Source organism: Oreochromis aureus, linkage group 10 (genome assembly GCF_013358895.1).
Source record: "Oreochromis aureus strain Israel breed Guangdong linkage group 10, ZZ_aureus, whole genome shotgun sequence".
Lineage (NCBI taxonomy): Eukaryota > Metazoa > Chordata > Actinopteri > Cichliformes > Cichlidae > Oreochromis > Oreochromis aureus.
The window spans coordinates 11,906,258-11,927,410 of NC_052951.1; the positions used below are offsets into that span (position 1 = coordinate 11,906,258).

General features: G+C 41.1%; 1 protein-coding gene across 4 annotated transcripts in view; it reads left to right on the forward strand.

Annotated features, from left to right (window-relative positions):
• The first annotated feature begins 3,312 nt into the window (after positions 1-3,312).
• The window catches only part of LOC116330296 (Down syndrome cell adhesion molecule-like protein 1 homolog), a 49,129-nt gene continuing 31,288 nt past the window's right edge, over positions 3,313-21,153 (forward strand). For 3 of the 4 annotated variants that reach the window (XM_039617927.1, XM_031752563.2, XM_039617930.1), the window contains exons 1-3: positions 3,313-3,476; positions 12,192-12,512; positions 14,895-15,041. In XM_039617927.1, the coding sequence (XP_039473861.1) occupies positions 3,434-3,476; positions 12,192-12,512; positions 14,895-15,041 (511 nt within the window). In that variant the 5' untranslated portion in view covers positions 3,313-3,433. Of the gene's footprint in view, positions 3,477-9,034; positions 9,082-12,191; positions 12,513-14,894; positions 15,042-21,153 lie in introns of those variants that run through there. The other variant, XM_039617928.1, reaches the window with a different exon arrangement.

Consider the following 21,153-nt stretch of genomic DNA (forward strand, 5'->3'; position numbering starts at 1 on the left):
ATAAGAAGAAGGATTTTAAATTCAGTTCTGGATTTAACACAGAGCTAATGAAGAGAAGCCAATATAGGAGAAATATGCTCCCATTTTCTAGTCCCTGTCAGTGCTCTCAATGCAGTGATCTGGATCAAGTGAAGGTTTATCAGGGGCCTTTAAATAAAACCTAGAGTTACTGGAAGCCAAGGTAAAGCTATTCAGAGTAAGTATTTAGTTAAACACTGTGTTTCTGACATTTTCAGTGCCATCTATAATAACTTTAATTTTCGAACAATTCAAAGTGGAAGCAACAGTATCTTTATATCTTTAAATTATCTTTTCATTTCTGCTTTAAGGGAACCTTTTTACATTCTGTGATTTTGATAGCTTTCTGGTCACAAAATGTGCTCTTAGCCTGTGGAACACCATTAAATCTACTGCATAATGGTTGCATAAAACTGGATTAAGTTTTAAAAATTGTATCACATTGAATTATGGGAAGTGTAGTATCTGGAGGTTTGTGGTTTAAAGGGTACAAAAACTTTTAATTTTCTCTCCAGACATTTTTAAAGTTACAAAGTCAGATGGCAGAAATTTTAAATAATAAGATAAACATACATAACCAGATCCCTCAGAGCACTCAGGCTTCAGATGGTTCTATTTGTTGGTAACAACAGAATAACATTTTAATAGCGTTGTTATATTCTCTATATTCTATATTACTAATCCACGTCCAGTTATTGTGTTTCTTAGAGGTGAGAATCACAGACACCCCACAATGCAATATTATCACAATTCCACACTTACAATAGAATATTGTTGCAGTTTTAACATTTTTCCAATATGCAACAACAATATATTTTATTTCAATAACATATATTGAGATTTATTAACTTTTCTCAACTCCAAATTATGCCCTTAAAGGACTTTGTCAGTATCTGTTTTATTGAATAAAATAAAGTTCAGTTATTTATTTCCTTCAACTAATAATAATAATTATTTTATGATTGTTGTTGTTGTTTAAACCAGTTAAAAAAAAAACTCTTTTTATGTTTTTATATATTAATTTTCCTTCTGTGCACTACTATAGTGGATTTTAAATCGAATGATCAAGATGTGATTGAAGTGCAGACTTTTAGCTTTAATTCAGTGGTTTTGCGAAAGCAAAATGCATTGATTGTTTAGGAATAACACCCATCCTCATACACAAAGTTTTTACACAGTCTCCTGCTTTCAGAGGCTCAAAAGTAACCGGGGAGCTGAGGCTTGGCCCTTCTGTCAAATTACAAAATTAAAGGTCTGAACTTGATTTCAAGGAACTTTTAATATGAGATCCAAAGATGTGCGGATGTAAGTGAAGGAGGCCACTATTAGGCTGTAAAACCAAGATAAACCTATCACAGCATTTGAAGTTGCCAAAATCCATTTTTTTTACATTCTTAAAACGAATGAATTCAACGGCAACGACACCAAAAAAGCCTGAAAGACCACAGAAGACGACTAAAGTACACGATACAAGAAAAACAACATCTAACCAGTCAAGAACACATGAACTGTATATCTGCAATGTACATATTAAGGTCTTTATTTACTTGTAAATGTACATATAAAGGTTGACAACAAGGCACAACCACTGATTACGCTCAGGAACGAGAAAGCCAGAGTGCCCGACTGCAAACTGCTGCTTGGTTAATATTTTCTGCGGAATATTTAAATGTATAATGTCACATGAATAATAAATCACTGTGAGGATATTTGCTAAAATGAGCCGTTTACATGTCTAATGTTAGTTCTACCAGCAGATGTCAGTAGTGACCTGCATGTGGAACTAAAGGCTCAAACCTCGGGTCAGATCAGAGCGCAGCAGCCTCTGCAGACTCAGGGAGGGGTGGAGAGGATGCCGGCTGACAGACTTCTCTCCAAGTTAAAACAGGTTCGTCACGGACTGTTTTAATGAGCGACTTCTGACCCCTTTAGTGTCAAACACGCATAAATGCACTTGTGCCACTTCTATCATAGGCTGTTTTCTGTTTTGGATGCTACTGCTCCTTTCTTGAATGTGGAAACTATTACTAACATTAAAGAGATGATTTATTATTTTTTTATATATATAAAAACAATATTTGGTCGGGTAGTTTCACTACAAGCACTTTAATCAATTGTTTGCCGCAACAACAAAAAAAGCAATAAAAAACCGCTCTAATTCCAAATACCTCCAAGTTGTAACTCAAAATTAAAGTATCGTCACAAATCATCTGATTCACTTCATAAATTGTGGTGCGGGTCTGCAGGGGTGAGACATCTGGATGAAATGGGCCTGTATAAGTGTGTAACTTACATTACATTAGAAGTTTTAATGTTTACCTTAAAAACCCAGAATCAAAAACGAAAAAAACTTGATAATAGATTTTTTTTGTTTGTTTGTAATATGCAAAGTAAATTTGTCACTCAGTCACATTTTACACCGACTTTCGCTGAATTTGGTTAATTTTCTTTTGGGTTTATTCATAAGTTTAGATCGTCGGTCTTTCTGCTGGCTTCTTGAATGCACACTGATGTGTAGCTCCAAGCAGAGGATCGCTTTTCAGATTCACCGCCAGAATCCACAGTGACTTTAAATATTCCATGAACTGGGAGTGTCCTGCAACTTGCCTCGCTCCATTCATTTCTGTGAACAGTGGAACTTCACATCGCGACACGGAGCGGAGTGAAAGAGGCGAAGCAGCGATGTAGGAACTTAATCACAATCCGCGAGGGCTTCGCTCAAACATTTTATCCTTCATTTCATTTACCTGCAGCGCAGTCTAAAGTGTCATGCCCCACACCCTGCTACAACCTCCTCCTTTCTTTCAGTCTGCAGTGCATTTCTGTGCGCAAATGTCTACGCATATGCACGGCTCTGAAAGACAAAGAAAAAGAAATCAGTTGTGGCTTACTGACATCTGCAGCGTCTCGGCCCTGTGATTAAAACCTAAACTGAAAGGAAAGCATAGTGACAGATTTCTACTCTCTAGGCGGCTTTTGTAGCTCCACATTGCGCAAAGAAAAGGCGATCACCAGGGGCGCACAGGTGGGTGCGCTCTCCAAAGGTGCCAACAGATCTGTGTGCGCAGCTCCACCGCTCAAACAGTGTGACATTTTGGACACAACTGGTCCATAAAACACACTGTTCGCCTAAAACTAACCATCGGCTTAGCTGCAATCCATCGTTCCGCTGTGTTTGATCAGTATAGGGAGGATGGATTTGTATGCACTGTAGTCTTGGGAGGAGAGGAGGGACATGGGCGGGGCTGAGGCGCCTCTCATTTCCCCTCCATGCTTAGCGGGGCAGCAGGGCTGGAGAGACCTCCGGGGAGCACAGTCGCCAGTCCAGCACGGAGACCCGCCTGGCCAAAAAAACGCGCCTCACACTTGCCAGGATTGCCAAATATTCCTGAAATATATACCTGCTATTTATGGCATGTGGCTTGTAACTTTACTCCTGCTGTACTCTCTCCAAGAAGGTAAGAGAAAAAAAGAAATGCTTGGGATATTTCACACCCTTCATACTGAATGCTGGAGTCCTGTAGTTCTTCTTCCTTCTTTCTTTTTTTAAGTTGGATGAAATGTAGTGAAGAGGATTATGATGCATGTGATGGTTTGGATGATTTGTGGCGTTTGCTTTTTGGTGCATCATCGAATATTTTGTAATGAGTAATTTGTTGAAAAAACAAAAGATCATTTAAATGAAAAATGCATAAAGCCTCCGCGCTGAGTAAGTAGAAAATGTGTGAAAGTGAAGGTGTGAAGTGCTTTTTTTCACCTGGATGTGTAGTGGTTTTATGCAGCGGACCCTGATCTCGCAGATGGTGCTGATAGCACGGATTGTTTTCGCATTACCAACTCCAGTTATGAATATGTAAAATGGCTGAATAGGGAGAATGAGGTGCAAATATAGAGGGAGGGTTGAGACAGAAATGAAAACATGGAGCGGCCTGCAATTACATAAATTGATTGGCAATTTTGGAACACATTCCCCTCAAAATGTTGCCCTCTTGTAAAGTTTTTTTTTTTTTTTTTTGAAAGGGGCTGGATGCGCGTGATTTTTGAAATCTTGACGCTTTCATTGTGTAGCATTTGCTAATTGCAGCTGTTTTGATGGGCTGTATTTGGCTGCGGGCGCTCGCTTCCACAGAGATGCTCTCTCTCTCTCTCTTTTTTTTTTTTTAGGAAGAGATTTTAAAGGGTATTAATTGATTTTCCTGTGTGATGACAAATTGTTCCCATTTTAAAATGGATGACAAATAAAAGGCCCATTCTCCTAGAATGGCCTTATTAGTTTAATAGGTCTCCACCCACATAAAGGCCATAATTAAGTGTATTGAGATTTTGTTCCCCCTTATTTAATTTATTTGGTCCTTTTGAAAATTCCCCCTTTTCTTTAATTCTGTCTGAAAATGTTAAAAAACGGAGTTGCATTTGTTTAAATAGATTCGGGTTTTTTTCCTTTCTTCTTCAGTATATGCAGCAAATCCCTGACCCTATTACAAAGTTGATCTTCTGCTATTGCAGTGCATTATAATAATCCCGAACAAATCTGCGTCCAAAATACCAAAATTCAACACCATCTCTAGATGAGAGCATTTTATAGGCCTTTGTGTAGCCTATCTATTTATATTTAGAGACTTGTTTAAACATTGTATTTCCTTATTAGCACTGGCCCTGAGAAGCTGTAAATTTATTTAGCAGAAAGTCCGGGATACGGTGGATTGACAGGAAGAAGGAATATGGCCGTTCTCAGTGCAAACGATCTCAAGTAGGCCATTAGGTCCATTTGCCATTTTTAAGTTGTGATATTTTCTGTCTTTCTATTTTTTAAATTAACTAATTAATTTATTGAGGTTTGTTTTAGTTATCCAGTAATATGACTTAGCTATATGCGCTACATGATTTTTATTCAGATTTAATTTTGATTATTCATACAAATAAATTATTCAGTTTGAAAGCTGTCACTCCATTGCCTCGCTGGCTTCTGTGGAATCGTATTAATATATGCGCAAATTTATTTCACCAAATGAGAAACTCCAGGGGCGTGGGTGCAGATTATAGACTTGCCCGGTCATGTTCCTCGCTAATAGCGCACCTGGACCCCGCAGTAGTGTTCGCGCGTGTGCCAGCGCGTGCGCCCCGGGTTCTTGTTTGTGTGTTTGTGTTGGCGGGCGCGTGGAGGAGGGCAAGTGACTGGGACGTCCCTCTTGGTTTGGTTGTTAGCTTGTGTTTCGAATTTTCCTGAAACTCGAAGTTATTTTACTTATTTGTTTTAAATATAAGGTTCTTTACGACACAATTTATACACGAATAATGTTTTTAAAGGGTACTAAATCATATCAGAGGGTTTAGGAGACAGGCAGGACGTGGGGTAAGTAATAAATCTTAAAAGAGTAGCATATACATACATTACAATTAGCATTATTTACAATTAAACGAGGATTTATTTATAGCGCTAACTGGTGGTTTTAAAGTGAAATGAGGTATTTTCATTTTACTGCTAATGAATTATAGCCACAGACCGTATTCAGTGTAACTGTGGATTAATTAGCAGGTTATAAAATCAAGTTTCATGTGTAAGGCCTGCTGTAGGCCTGTTTGGAATTTTAATATGAAATCTAATTAATTAAATAAAATGGCAAATTTTATGTATAGCATGTGAATGATATATCCCAGATTTTAATTGGAGGTGTGTAAAGCACTAAGGTGATCCTGCTCCCTGTGCTCTCCATTGCTCATCCCCCTTGCCAATAGAAATGTGAAAAAATCCCCCCTTTTCCCTTCCCAGCCCAATTCCCTGTGCTTCTTTGCAGGGCTACACAATTAAAGCTGCAATCTGAGCTTTATGCACCACTCAATGACAGAGATGTGTGGTCCACAGGGGTGCCAATCATCACTCAGGAAGGGCCCAGGCCTCCATTTTATTTCCCCTTTTTTAACTAGATCAAGCCTGGCATTATTTAATTTCACATTTAAGAATGTAAAATTAAAACTTAAAGAGGTTAAAGGAAAAGTGAAGACCTTTCCGAGTGACTTTGGCCTTTTGAAGAGTAAAAATACCCAAATTCTGACTTATTTATTTTAAACTAAATGAAATTTTCACAGCTGAAATATAGAAATTTCTAGGAAAAATATTTTTAAAAAATAAAAATACAAGAGTTTAATGATAACTGATCAGACTTTATTTAACAACACAAATGCCACGTATCATTGACGATTTAACAAAGAAAACATTTCTGCAGTCAAATTCGTTGCCAAATGGTGGGGAAACTGTGCTGGTGTTCGGCAGCAAAAAAAGGGGCTTATTGCACTTCCCAGCTCACCAACAGGACGTCACAGCTCTGTCACTGTCATCCTGCTCTCCCATTCGCCCTGAAATCTATTATACATGCAAATGAGTTTATAAATAAGAAGTCATCAATGAAAACAGGAGAAAAAGGGTGCAAACAAATACCAATTACAGTAAGAAATTTGGGTTTTTTCATTTTTTTGTTTCCAACAAGAACTCTGTGTAACAGCACCAAACACAGTGCCAAACTGAGCCAGACCTCCTCCAAATTTTATTGGATGCCGGCGCTTCACATTTTTAGAAGGAGGGAGTGTTCAGCAAATGTCAAATCTCTGAAGCAAGTAGTTGTTTTTGTTGGATCTCCCTCTCTCTACCTCCATCTCTCTCTCTCTCTCCGTCTCTCCCTCCCTCCATCGCTTCCTCTCGCAGTAACTCCCCTCCCTCTCTTCTCCCTCATCACTAGGCAGAATTAAAGGTTGGGGGAGGGGCAGTTTATGCAGACTGTGCTGGGACTTGTGATCCACAGATTTGATATTCACATTAAGAGAGAAACTGGCTGCTTTGATGTGAGGGGGAGCAGGTCCCAGGGGACTGCTGAAGTAGCACACTTTTTTTTTTTTTTTTTACTGACACAGCACACTCCGGGGGGGTTGGTGGTGGGGGTGGGTGCAGTGGGGAGCATATTGTTGGGGACAGGGTGTACAGAAAGACAGTGGGTGGGGAACAGCGATACCCCTTCGTTGATTAGATGTAACCTCAACAACCACCCCCCCACACACACACACTTCTCCACCCACCAACCACCTACTTATGCCAGACCCTTGAGGATTATCCTTAAGCTTACACCTATCTTTATCCCCCCGTATCTCACCAATATTAAATTCACACCCCTTGTGCCAGTGTGTCTTCTTCCAGTGCATCCTGTGCCGCTTTGTGTTTCCACACACACTTGCACTCCCTTTGCCCCCTTATCAAAACACAACTCACAACTTTCTGTCGCAAAAACAGGATGAGTGATGGAGAGGTGGCAGGCAAGGAGTGTACTCGGTGTAGTAGCCACAGTCTGCTTGGAAGTGAAGCTGTTTCCAAAATAGCAAGAACTGGAGGAGAGGACGGGAAAGGGGTTTTGACATATGCCATGGCAAATGTAAATCCTGCTTTTGACCTTTACTGCACGTGCCATACCAGTTAATGAAAGATGAAAATGCTGTGAAAATTACTGTAGCGCTGGGAAGGAATGGGAAGATGGAGATGGGTGGAAAAAGAGGGGGAGGAAGAGAAGCAACTTGTGGATGTAATATGTTGATGGTTGGTTGCAGGCACATCTGAATGGGACTTTAAGAGTTTGTTTTCCTCCTTCATTACAATATAGTTATGAACGTCAGGTGTGTGTGTGTGTGTGCTTGTGTGTGCATGCACTCCTGTGCATACTCCCATCCCATCCTGGAGAGGCGTAGATCAGCTGCATTATGCATGATGAAACCTTGCATAGGTTATGACTTCTGCCTCCTCGACATACATATTCATGCATGACTCTCTGGCAGGATGTATAAAATAGTGGCTGTGACTCTGACAGCCTAAGCTTTAGCTCCAGCGGTGCCTTCGGTGCTCCAACACCTTCCAGTGAGGGCTGCTTTGCTCTCTGGTGCTGTGTCTGAACGAGCTTGATGAAGCCTCCTGGGTGCAGTTGAACTACAGCAGCAACAACACTGAAACCCCACAGCTTTGGTCAATACTGCTATTAGGGTAATGTCTGTAGACATACTGCTAGACTTAAATTCTTATTATGGTTGGAAATCACAACTCATGATTTCATGATACAGCGCCCACTATAACAATGATATCACGATACAGTGATTTTGCAGAAAAATGGCTCCTAAAAAAGGCAAAAATCAGTTGCAAAGAAGCAAATGTGACAAAGGGCGGGTCTAACTGTGAAGAAGAAACTCATACTACAGATAATCCTCCATATTGAAACACAGTATGACCAAGATTTTCAATTTTATTATTTTCTTTTCAATATGATCACCGATGCCCATAAACTCAGTGGGAAAGTGTTTACAGAGGTCAGAGCAAGGCAGCTTTAGAAACTAAATATCATGAGAAATAAACAAAAGTTTTCTCCTGTATTTGTGCTGAACTTTAAGTTTATATCTCAACTTTTTGGGGCGGGGGGTAAAAATAGGGTGGGATGGCAATTTGGCAAACAGTTTTGCAGTTCGTGTGTCAGAACATGGTTGAGAACATGTTCTGACATGCCCCATAGGAAGAAGATCTTTGGTGTTTGGGGGTTTATTCGGGCAAATAAACATTTGAAACCCTCACATTGGACCCTCAGAAAATATACTTTTTTCTTTAATGGCACTTGATAGAAATCTATGATATGAATATGTGATCAAATGAGATTTTATTCAACTACCCTGTTTTTTTTCCTCTAATTTGGAGTAAGCACAGTTTGTCTTTATGAACATGTTGAATAGTTTAGTGTGGACTGTCTGCATTTGGCCAAGGTTAATTTTCATCTTCTGCATCATAGCATTTGTCACCTGGGGATAACCATTACAAGCTATGCATAAACGCGTGTGTTTACAGTGTTGTTGGCATTTTGATGCTTGCTACACAAGCCTTGTATACTGGCACAGGTCATAAGTAACATTTCATCTCTCAGTTTTAAATTGAGTGGAAACTCTGCCAGTCTGGCACAAACCAGTGCCAGTTCAGCTTTGGAGTGCACCTGGTGGAGAGGGGTGATAATGCTGTCCCTCACACACTTAACAAAATAGCAGTTTCTGGTATGTCAGTGAGTAAAACACGTTTTTTTTTTTTTAACCGAGCTGTAATGTGTGGCTGTGCTTAGTTTGGAATCTTTTCCATTTAAACATATTTGCTCACTTCAGCAGCTGTTCATATTTGGAAAAGTGTGACAGACTATGGGATTTGGTTGTTTGCAGTTTCTAAATTTAGATTGTTCAGTGGGTCATTGTTGTTAGGGTAGACTGTTGCATTGTTTTTTGTTTTTTTATATTCAGTCACAGCTTTCAAGTGCCAGCACCACCATGGCAACCCGCTTCCTCCACCCCCCAGTGTGACTGAGCACTGAGAGCTACTTTGGGATGTGTATCTGAATGTATTTATGTGTTTGCATGTCTGTTTATGTCAGCTGAGTGCACGTGCAGTTTGCCTGGCTTTGACCAGCTCGGGAGTGGAAGGACTTTACTCTGATCCCCTCGTATTCCACTTCCCGCTCCATCAGTCCCAGTGCTCCCAAGCCCCGCCTGGTGCCAAGGCCCCCAGGCCATATAATCTACTGTATGAGAGGTTCTCCTGATGCCCAGCCCCCCAAGCTCAGGGTGACCCCCTCACTCTAGTACTTTAGTGCTGTCCCCCCATTGGGAGATTATAGATATTGCAATCTTTAATATGGGCTTTATGCTCAGGGGCCATTACCAGTAATCTGCAGAGGGGAGGGAGTCTGACCTGGTTTTTGCAGCCCACCACTGGACTGCCAGACACATTTTCATATACCATCTGTAACATGCTGCCCAGATTTATCAATCCCTACATCAGGGACAGTGGCACTTCTTTAAAAGGAAGCTGGAATTATTGACTAACCCCACTAAATGGATAAGATAGCTGCATTTTTCTTCGATCTGGTACATTGAGCTTAGTCCTACCATGATGATACTGTTGATGGTGTTGATTTTTTCTGCCAGACTTCACTTGTTAACGTTTGACCGTAAACATCACCCATAGCTTGAAGCCACCCTTCACTGACTACATGCCCAAAATCTCGAAAGGTTGAATGTTCCCAACTAAAGAAATGCATCGTACGATCACATGCAGATTTTTTTCACTCAAGATTTAATGTGATAAGTTTATATCACGTCTTTGATTATAAGATAAGTTTTGAAAATCACTGCAACAATATTAAAAAACTTGCAATTACTCTGGGTTTTATTAGGCTTACACGACGGTTGCATTAAAAATGATGTCACACCAAGACTTCTATTTAGTTGATACAAAACAATTACCATTATAATTAGATCATTAACGATGGCAAATAATGAAATATTTTGTGTATTAAAACTTCTGAAGGTTGTTGGCTGTGATCATTGTTGTTTGTTATCATCTTCTTATGAACTTCAATACTATAAAATGTACCTGACATCAAAAATGGTGATCAAGATCATAGGAGAGGAGTCAGTACCGTTATCCATGTGTTATTTTCCGGTTCTTAAAGCTGAAACAATGAGATGGCTTATAAACGCCCTAATAGGATGAACTTTTTTTGGGATTAATCAAGCAAAAATGTTCAAAAATGAGGCAAAAAAACCCCTCAAACAAGCAAAAATGTCAAATATTCCCTCACTGACACCTCTAAGTATCTAATGCCTGCCTTTCTTTTCATGGGTTTTGAGGACTGTGTTAAAAAAATTAAATTTGAAATTGTGACAAGTTTTTTCCCCATTGTAAGATTTTGTTGACCAAAGTGATCAATAAAATAGTAACAAAAGAAAATGAAATAACTGTTAGTTGCAAGTCCTGTGATTATATCACCAGATATGAGGTTTACTGTTATAGCTCTGATTTTGTTTTATGTATTCACATCAGAAATTTTGTGCTAAATTATTTTTAGAAAAAAAGATATTTTCCAATCCATTTGAGCTCCAAGACGCTCAGCAGTTGTGTTTTTTTCCCCAAGCCAATTTTCTCGAAAGGCTTTGCAGATTGTCATCATATCTGTTATGTAACTGCATCAGAAAACATTTTGGGCCTATTGATATGCAATGAATGAGTGCATTAGATATATGGAGGAGATTAAATTAGGAATAAATATGAAAGAAAAAAGAGAATCCCATAAAAGTCAGTGATCTCACCTAAATAAATGCATACATTTATTTGAATCAGTGAATGTGATTATAACAATGATAAAGTTATTCATTTTGATCAGTTTTAATGATTAAATTCTGTCTTTAAAAGCAGTATTAGATATCAGGGCTATTCAGAGGAACATCTGTTGGATCTCTTTGAAACTGAGTGCTAAGTTTAACCTGTTTTGATCGAAATCCTTGATACTTTAGCGTCTTTTAGCACCTTTGGTGATGTTTTAAAGACTTTCTGTTCTATAGCTGGAGGGGGGTGACCATTTGGTGGACAGTTTGTATTAGATGACATAATTTAGAATTAACATCCACATCTGTGCGGTGTCTCCCTTCCATTTTTTCTTCTAATCTTTCCTATACTGACCTCAAATTTGAGACGGGCCTGCCTCATTCCTGTTTTTTCACTGTCCTCTCAGTGCTGGAGGTGTATGTGTTTAATCTGAGTGCCAATGAATACCATTCCTGTGTGTGTGTGTGTGTGTGTGTGTGTGTGTGTGTGTGTGTGTGTGTGTGTGTGTGTGTGTGTGTTAAATATGTAAGGAGATTAAATAGACTTAAATCTCTGCGTCTGGCATAGAAATTCCAATCACATAACCTATCTACATGCTCCCTTCCTCTCTCCCTCTCTCTCTCTTGCTTTCTGTTTGTCTTTATGTGTTTGTACATGAACTGTATGGAGGTAACAGGCTCCTCCTCTCCCACCCCCCAGATCCACCTAAACCATCACAGACTTTGGCCCAAATCCCTTGCTTTCTGCATCATGTGACTGATGTTTGCAGCTGGACATTTGACACACATTTGTTATGATTATTTTGCCACAGATTTGAAGGACATTCCCTGTCTGTCCAACATTTTCACTTTACTGTGGTGCTTAATGCTCTAAATCAGTGTTGCTGAAGTCTGATAAGCTTGTATTGACACTATTGTGCGTTTTCAGCATGTAACAGGTGTTTGTTATCCACTCTTTACTTCCATCTCTGTCTGTTAAGTGATGATGTGTTGTATGTTTGCCCCTGCAGTACACAGTGAGGATGTGGGCTCTACCAGGCTGTACTTTGTGAATGCCTCCCTGCAGAGGGTAACCTACTCAAGCTCGGTGGGGGTGTCCCTGCCCTGTCCAGCAGGGGGCACCCCCAGTGCCATACTGCGCTGGTACCTGGCCACCGGCGACGACATCTACGACGTGCCCCACATCCGGCATGTGCACGCCAATGGCACGCTGCAACTGTACCCCTTTTCGCCCTCTGCCTACAACAGCTACATCCACGACAATGACTACTTCTGCACCGCAGAAAACCAGGCCGGCAAGATCCGCAGCCCCAACATTCGCATCAAAGCTGGTGAGTTGGATGAACAGCCAGGAAGGGAATAAACCCTAGGGTAAAGAAAAGTGGGGTTATGGAGCGAAAGGTCAAAGCGAGACACAGCAAGAAGAGACTGTTGCTGAAGCATAAACTAGAGCAGATGTGATTGGCAGCTGCAAAAAGCCCAACCCACACACAGAATCACCTGCCCTAAAATAGCCTGTCTCGACCTGAACACAGATTGACCTAGAACACAGTCTACAGAGAGAACATCTGCATCACGTACTACATCAGGCCTTGGCCTTTGCTCACACCTATTTGACTGAGCTGCTGATGAACCACTGCACTTTACACCAACATAACCCCTTCATCTATGGCGTGGCACCATCTGGTAGAAAGAAATTCAAAACACAACCCTTACAGTACTTAGAGTGAAGTAGCAGCTCTACTGTGAGATATAACCACATCCGGTGAGGAGGAAAACTGTGACAAAAGGTTATATGAGCTAACTGGCTCATCCTCGTTGGCAGTCCTTCCCTTTATCAAAGGTCAGCACAACAGAAGAAGCAGGAGTTTGACAGCCACTGGAATTTTTCTCAAACAAGGGCCTTTAAATGCTTTGCAGGGTGTGAAAAGCAATTCACTGCATAAAAAAGAAATGTGTGTACTTAAGTGTAGAGTACTAAAATTTATACATTAAGTTTTATGCTCTGTTGTGTATCGTTGTGGGTTTCACTTATAGTAAAGGATACACACAAAGTATACACTAGACTGTCTACAGTCTATTTTTGTGAATTTTGACCGGAAGCTGCCTCTGTTGCCATCATATTCCCATTTCTGTCCTCCTTCTCCTCCCTGCTCCCTCGTTCTTCAAACTGTCCTCTTGTGCCAGACTAAATATAGCCACAGCACACTTCTTTAATTATCTCTCATTAACAAACCTAATTGGTGCTTTCCATTGATTAGCGCATGTGAGGCTTTAATAGGCGAGACCTCATCTAAAGTAAAATAGTACATCTGGGGTTTTGGGAAGCTCCAGCTCTACAACGAGAAGAGAAACACGAAGAGGAAAATTACCCGGTAAACAGATACGTCACCATCAGCAGATGCATACACTTACACTACATCTATCGCCCTGCCCTCCCCCTTTCCCATCATTCATTCAGGCCAGTGAGTCCCTCCCCCTTCCCGCCTGCCATCAACATCTGTTTTCATATTCTGCCTCCCAACACCGACCTAAACTAATACTCATATTCATTCTAATACTAATACTAGTGCCAAGTTGAGGATTTGAGCCAGGATCCTGAGCTGTATGCCAGCCGCTTGCTGCCTTCATTCCCACATGACCCAAAAGCCAGGCCTCAGGAGCCGAGGGATTAGCATGAACCAAACATCCTGCAGCCAACGGCCTCAGTCAAGCCTTGGTGCACAGGTTATACAGTCAGACAGGATGTGGGCGTTTTGTTTGGGATTTTATGGCCACAGATTTGCGCTTGCACTGCCACTGAACAGCTATTGACAAGGGTCAAATTTAATTCAGTGTTACTGCCTCGTGGCTAACAGCAAAGTGTAAAGAAATTCACATTAGAGGCGTTTCATTATACTGTTTCAAAAGAACTCAACAGAACGGGTTTATTCAATTTATTTATTTAAAGAAGATGTAAATTTTGGTGCACTGGCAAGTGTTTTCTTCTTGCAGCAGGAATGTATGCATGCTGTCATCATGTCTGTTACCAGGAAAGGGATTCCGAACCAGTTTCTTAGCAACCTTCAGATACGTGCTAGCTTTCATGTGATTTCGCTAATGAGCTCCTGCTCATTCAACAGAGTGTAAAATATTGCATGAACCTGAATAAACCAAAGCACCATTAACCCTTCAGTGCAGCTCAGTCTGTTGTATACTTGGGAAGTTCTGAGAAAAAAACATCAGTGTTTTATTATGATGTCATCCCTGAGCTAGAAAATGATTTCCATGATTATCCTGCCTAATGGTGGCTTGTGCCATTTGTGCCAAAAGCAGAGGCAGGATTAGAAGAGTTCAAACAATAGACAGGAGTAGTTCAGTAATTTCCAGTGAATACATGCGGAGTGCTGTGGTAATTGATGAAAGGGCGTTTTGCTCTGGAGTGTTAATGTGTTGTTTTTGATGATGTAAACACGGTGCTGATTGTTGTTTTTGCCTTGGCAAGAGGGGTAATACGACCATGTTGATGGCGCTCATACTCTGTCGACACATCTTCTAAATGGAACGCTTCTGGGATATTTTATGTAGATAATCATCATCTTTCAATTTCATCTCTTTTAATGTTCATAAAAAATAGGGAAGTCTTTATTCCTTGGTAGAAAACCCCATTTAAAAGATTTAATCTTTTCTACATGCAGTGTGTTGTATGTAATATTGTGTTTGTGTTTGTGTAGTTTTCAGGGAGCCCTACACCGTGCGGGTGGCGGACCAACGCTCAATGCGGGGCAACGTAGCTGTGTTCAAGTGCCTCATCCCCGCTGCTGTGCAGGAGTACGTCAGTGTTGTATCCTGGGAAAGAGACACTGTTTCCATTGTCCCAGGTAGGACATTAAGTGAGTGAACTTGGAGCGAGATGGTGAAGGCACATTGATTGTTGACTGTTGGATTCAGGGTTGTCTTTATCTTCTATGTGTCTCTGTTTGTGTGTGAGAGCGGTTGATGTGCCACTGTGCTCTATGTTTGACCGAATTCTTAACTCGTGTCTTCTGTCTGTTCACTGTTCTGGATCACTGATCCGGTCCTCCTCCTCCTCCTCCTCTTTCCTTCCTGAACATATCTCCACCCTCACCCTCTTTCGTCTGCCACCTTCTTTCTTTGGACAGTTCCATCTTTCCAACTCTGCTAGCCCTGCTTTCCACATCACATTTAATTATCTCAAGCTAATGTCAACTAGTGCCTTTAATTGTGTTTGACACCAAAGAAAATGAAAGACAGACATCTCTTTCCACGTCGCACGACCGTTCCACACTTTCTCCTCATCAGATCTATTTTGGTCCACTCCCTGCTTGTCTTGCCACTGTGTCCTTGAAGAACAGGGCCACAATTAGAGATACAGGATGTCAATAGGACTGTGCCCCTGCATTCATCTTCATTAACCTCATTAGTGTATGTGAGCTTGTGTGTGTGTGCGAGAAAAGATAAATGTTGAGATCTGTCTTTATGTGTTTTTCCAGCTTTTTTGTAGGTACATTAGGTGCATTTTTCTCAGGATTTTGTTTGAGATGTGGGCCTAATTATTTTCTGCATGTAAAACCCTTTGCCATAACAATAAAGGGCAGAGGGAGGAGAGATGGAAAAGAAAAGCAAACCAAAGGAAGAGTAGCAAGGAGGGTAGTAGGGCAAGAACGGCCTCAGGTCCTGGCAGATGGTGTTTTATATTATATGTATGCAAAGCACACAGACTCTGTGTCACACATGTACATGCACCAAGGTTGCAGTAATTTGTCATTTTCAGACATTTCAGGGTACAGTATTTTTTTCATAATACTGAAGCATTTTTGTGTATTTAGAGTTATTTTTTTGTCCTCAGTTACCAATGTGACTGCTTTAATGGGCCACATTTTTCAGGGCTGTGACCAAATCACCCGCTTTTTGTATTTCTTGCCATACTTTTTATTTTGGCATTCACTATTAACACTTATAGTGTGTAGGGAAAAATACTTTACTACTTTTTACTTAGCTAAATTCATGAAAATTCTCATGAATGCTCATATTATACACACATCAGCCAGCCAGACATAAATGTCCTACTCGTATGCTTTCATATTTGTGCTCTCTTTCCCTTTCCTCTGTTCGGCTCTTAAGATTAAGAGTTGTTGACGTCACGCTTTACATGTGACTTCTGATGATTCCTGAACATAAATATAGTAGATCTGCTTTGGGTATATGCCAGCCCTCTGTGTCTATATTTGTGATTTCTATGTATGGGGTGTTTCTGTACTGTCATGAGGCTCCAGTGTGTAATTAGGGGTATATAGGTCAGTTGATGAGCAGTGAGTGTGAGGATCAGATGCTGAACATGATGAGCTGCTCACTGAACTCAGCATTCGTTTCACTACAACAGCAGCACACACAAACAGGGCAAACACTGGCAGCGTGGTTGCATTCAACTTTGACCCTCCAATCAGCAAAGTGACCTCGTCATCCTTACAGCCAATCAACATAGTCTGCACAACAGCTCATAATCTGAATATTGTTATTGCACTCTCACATGGGTGCACAATATGCAAACATACTCATGGACACATACAGTAAATGTCCTCATACAGCTGATACATGTGGTTATATAAACAGTCCAGTGTCTTCATACTGATCTCCTTCTCCTCACTGGATCATTTCAACACTAAAGAGTGATGCTTTTACCCTGCTTGGCCAGCAAAGGACTGTCTGGATAGATCTAATGAAGATGTGAAAGTTAAAATAGATTTTATGATGGAAAGCTCCCGATGTGCACGTGAGTAGGTGACTGCCTGTCACAGCAGGAGATGATGGTGAAATCTGAGTAAATAAAGCCACTGTGCGAAGACACACATAGTCAGACTAATTCATTGCACCATTTTCCTTTTCTTCTTGTTACAATTGAGGGTAATGAGAAGCAGGGGACAGATAAAAATCCTGTAGGTTTTGCCGCTTAGTAACACGACAATACGACTGTCAACGAATCATATTCAAACATCTGATTAGCACTAATCTTTATTCTGATCAGACCCACTTAAATGTATCTCTGAGAGCAAATACTCTGTTATCTGCTACTGATGAGAGAGGGCATTGTCTGATGGAAATGGTCTGCAAGCACCAAGTCAAAGCATTCAATCATTCAACCCTATGTATTGTCATCTGGTGGGCTTTGGCTAACTGTCACAAAAGAAAAAGAAAAACTTTTGCTTTTTCTTATTTTCAGAAATGCATTTCAGCTCATAGCTCAGTGCTTGTTTATGACTTTTTTATCTTTTTAAATGTAAATTGAGGTATTTTAGGCGTAGTGATTCACTGATGTTCCCCACCTTCAAAGCAACATTTGTGGCACCACAGAACCAACAATGAATCTGATCACAGTTCCTTCCTGTACCTCCTCCTCGTCATTTGTCCCTATCTCAAAACAAAAGCACAGTATCAGTACATACGTGAATAGACAGGCCTGTTTTCTTTACATTAGTGAATTAGACAACACAAACTGAACCAAGTCATAGATGAATCTGACTGATAGCATTGTTGCTAATATATTTTGTTTTTTCATATATATGGCAACAGTGTTGCTGTAATGTGCAAATCCGATATCATGACAGCCCTACATTGAATTAAAAAAAGAGTTTAAGTCGTTTATGTGCAATTCATATCTGTGCTTTTGCACAGAGGCATTGCTATGTGTAGACTCTGATCAGTAGCACAGTCACATATTGGTGTGAAGGTTGAGTTGATGACATAACACAACGCAGCCATGCCCTTTGAACCACAACAGGTTCTATTTTGTCAAACACACATGTTTCCCTTCTGGAGCATTTTGTGTGTGTGTGTGATTATATGTGTGCATGATTATGTATGTGTGTGTGTGTGTGTTTGTCCCCTTGCCTGTCCCACTTTCCCATCCAGCCAGGACAGGGGGGGTGGTTAAGAGGGGAGGGGTGCAGGCAGACTGACCTATTTCCCTCTCGCTTCCCCGTCCCATACTATCCTTGTAGTTAAGCTTTGTGTGCGTGCGTGTCTGTGTCTGTGCCCACGCGTGTTTGTGACCCCCATGAGACAATCGAGGTCTGCTAATCTGAGCAGTGATCTGAAGGAGGCGAGCTGGAGCAGAGACAGAGAGATGGAGGGTTTGTGGACGGGAATAAAGACAACAGTGGGACACAGAGAGGGTTCAGCTTGCCGATCGAGGCCGTCGGTCTAACCAGCAGAAAGCTAATGAGTGGGTCCGATGAATAGAGACTGGACCAGCAGATGGCTGTAGCCACATGGTGGTCCACAGAAGATGCCCAACCATGCCCCATCTAATCCACCTGCTACACTGTTTGGTCTTGTTTATGTATTTGCACAGTAATTTGATAAACATTTCCTTAAAACCTAAGGCTGAAAAGCACAAAATAGAATTACAGTGTATATATAAGATTAGAAAACCAGATTAATAAACTCCTGTCCTACACAGAGCAATATTTTCTGCTCTCATTCAGTCACACTCCAAACTCCCACTCTATCTTGTTCTACCCCCTCTCATATTTTAACAAAATAGCCGCAGTATATCATAAGTCAGGCGCATTTTGTACTGTAACCTGTCATAACCTGTCAGTGTGTAAATGCTCAGTATCAGGCGCTAATGTAAAATTGGATTCTAACAGGAGTCACCAGGTGGCGAGGTCACTTACAGGCTACATTACAAATCAATCCTCGGCCCCCTCGGGTGCCTGCTGGACACCAGGAGGTTACATAGACTCAATAGTACACAGCTACACACACACATACACACATACACATACATCGACGCAAACAGCTAAAACATTGCAGCTGAATTGACTGGTTTGTAGGAATAAGGTGATTCAAATACACATGGGAGTCTGATGATGCTGAGAAGCACACTCCAGTCCCCTTTGTCAGTTAATATGCAGATTATTTATGAAAGAGATCAAGTAATTTTATTTTTTCTCTGAAATATGCTTGTTATAATTTCTGTAGGACAAAAGGAAAAATAAAAAAACTAAGTATACAAAACGGTAAATAAAAATAAAATAAACACACACACATAGGGAATACCATTATATAACAATACTGTTGTATGTGTATAGATGGTTATACAGTTTTCCCTCTGTGTAATTAGAAAGTTAGTGTCATAAGGCTTCACACAGGTGCAGGAGCGAGGTGACAAAGGCAGAGGGACGTCATGGAGAGCAGCAGTGTGTTAGGACACCATGTCTGTAAATCTGTGCTTGTGTACTCAGAGCAGGAATACATTAATGGATACACTTGTCTGGGACATGGCAGACTCTTGTAAACACACTTTGACACACACACTTGCTTCTAGTAAGTACAACTGAACAAGCCTCTCTGCACACACAGACACACGCGCCCTTCAAAAGTAACACAATAAAGCCATTTTCAGATTTTGCATGAACCAGCCTGAATATGGCGTACTCATTAAACATTAACTTGGGATACATTAAGGCTGTGGTTTGCTCTGCTTTGTGACGCCTCGCCTGTTGTTGTGCTCGGGCCGCCTGAGTACATCAGGACGTTGTGTGATAGAGGAGGATGGGGAATACGTGGCATCCCCAGGGCTCTTGGAACATAACCCCATCTACTGTCATCCTGCCCCCCCACAGCCCTTGGGTCTCACATCATCCCTCTCTCACCTCTCCCTCATCTACCCCTGCCTCTGTCCCATGTGGTCCACAGCAGGCAATAAGGAAGGGGTTAATGGGGGACTTAATCATGCAGATGAAGCCTCCACCATGAGCATACACCTGCAAACGCATGGCAGCATGACCAAAACTCAGCAACGAGGTGCTGGAAAAACTGTCTTCCCGAGACATATCAATCAACATGACAGGGTGGAAATGTATGTATTTTCACTTGCTTGTGGTTTGTTCACCTCTGTCAGTTGGTCTTTCACTTTCTGTAGATATTTTTGCCCCTCTTGTATTTGCCCCAGTGCGCTGAGAGCGACTGAGAGCCGGACAGGAACAGATGGGGTGCTGGCAGCCATCTTTTACTCAGTTAGGTTGAGCAGGCACGTGGGTGGGTGTGTTAATTAGCACAAACCAGTGAATGTGTATGTGTGTGTGTGTGTGTGTGTGAGTGTGAGCGCGTGCTGCAAGGGGCACAATAGACATAATTATCTCTGCTTGAGAAGCCCATTTGGGAGGGGATGGGGGGGTTGGAGGGATGGCATGGAGAGGTGGAGTTCAACAATGGCCCAACCACAGGCTTTGTGTGTACAGAGCAGAGGGCTGACAAGTGTCGGCTGTTATTGAGTATTTACACACTATTACACTGGCCTGCTCACGTGCACTTAACGCAGAAATGCACACACTCTGACGCGTCGGCCGTCGCTCTCGTTTGCTTTTTCGCCTCCTTGTCTCCATCAAAAACACACAGGCTCACACACAGCTATAGACACACTCATGCAGCATGTGTATGTTTACAGTGCATCAGTGTATCAGTGTCACTCAGAGTAAGAGGGAATGATAGGAAAGCCCCTGCGAGCACATCAGTCTGACAGAAACCTGGCCACTATGTAACCCTTCAAGCCAGGCTGTGAGAGTACAGAAAGGGAGAGAGTAAGAGAGAGTTTAGGAAGTTTCTTCTTCATTGACAAATTACCAAGATTATTTTGCTCCTTTTGCTTTCTTTTTTTTTTGTGTGATGATAATAAAATTTTAGTGAAAAGTCACATAAGGCAAACCAATAAAATGAAACAAAGCCAACCAGGCCAAATCTTACTTTTTTGAACTTTTCCAACAAGTGTGACTTCTCTTAAAATGCAGAAATCAGCTTTTAGCTTATATTGTAATTGAGTTATGGAGACATATCGGTCAAATGTAGCTGTTATAGTGGGAGAATCAAAGTACCAAAATTGTAAACTTTTAATTTTCAGTAAATATAAATGGATACGCAGTAGCAAATAATGCAAGCAGAATCTTAGTAGCTTAGTTTCTAAAGTGGTCA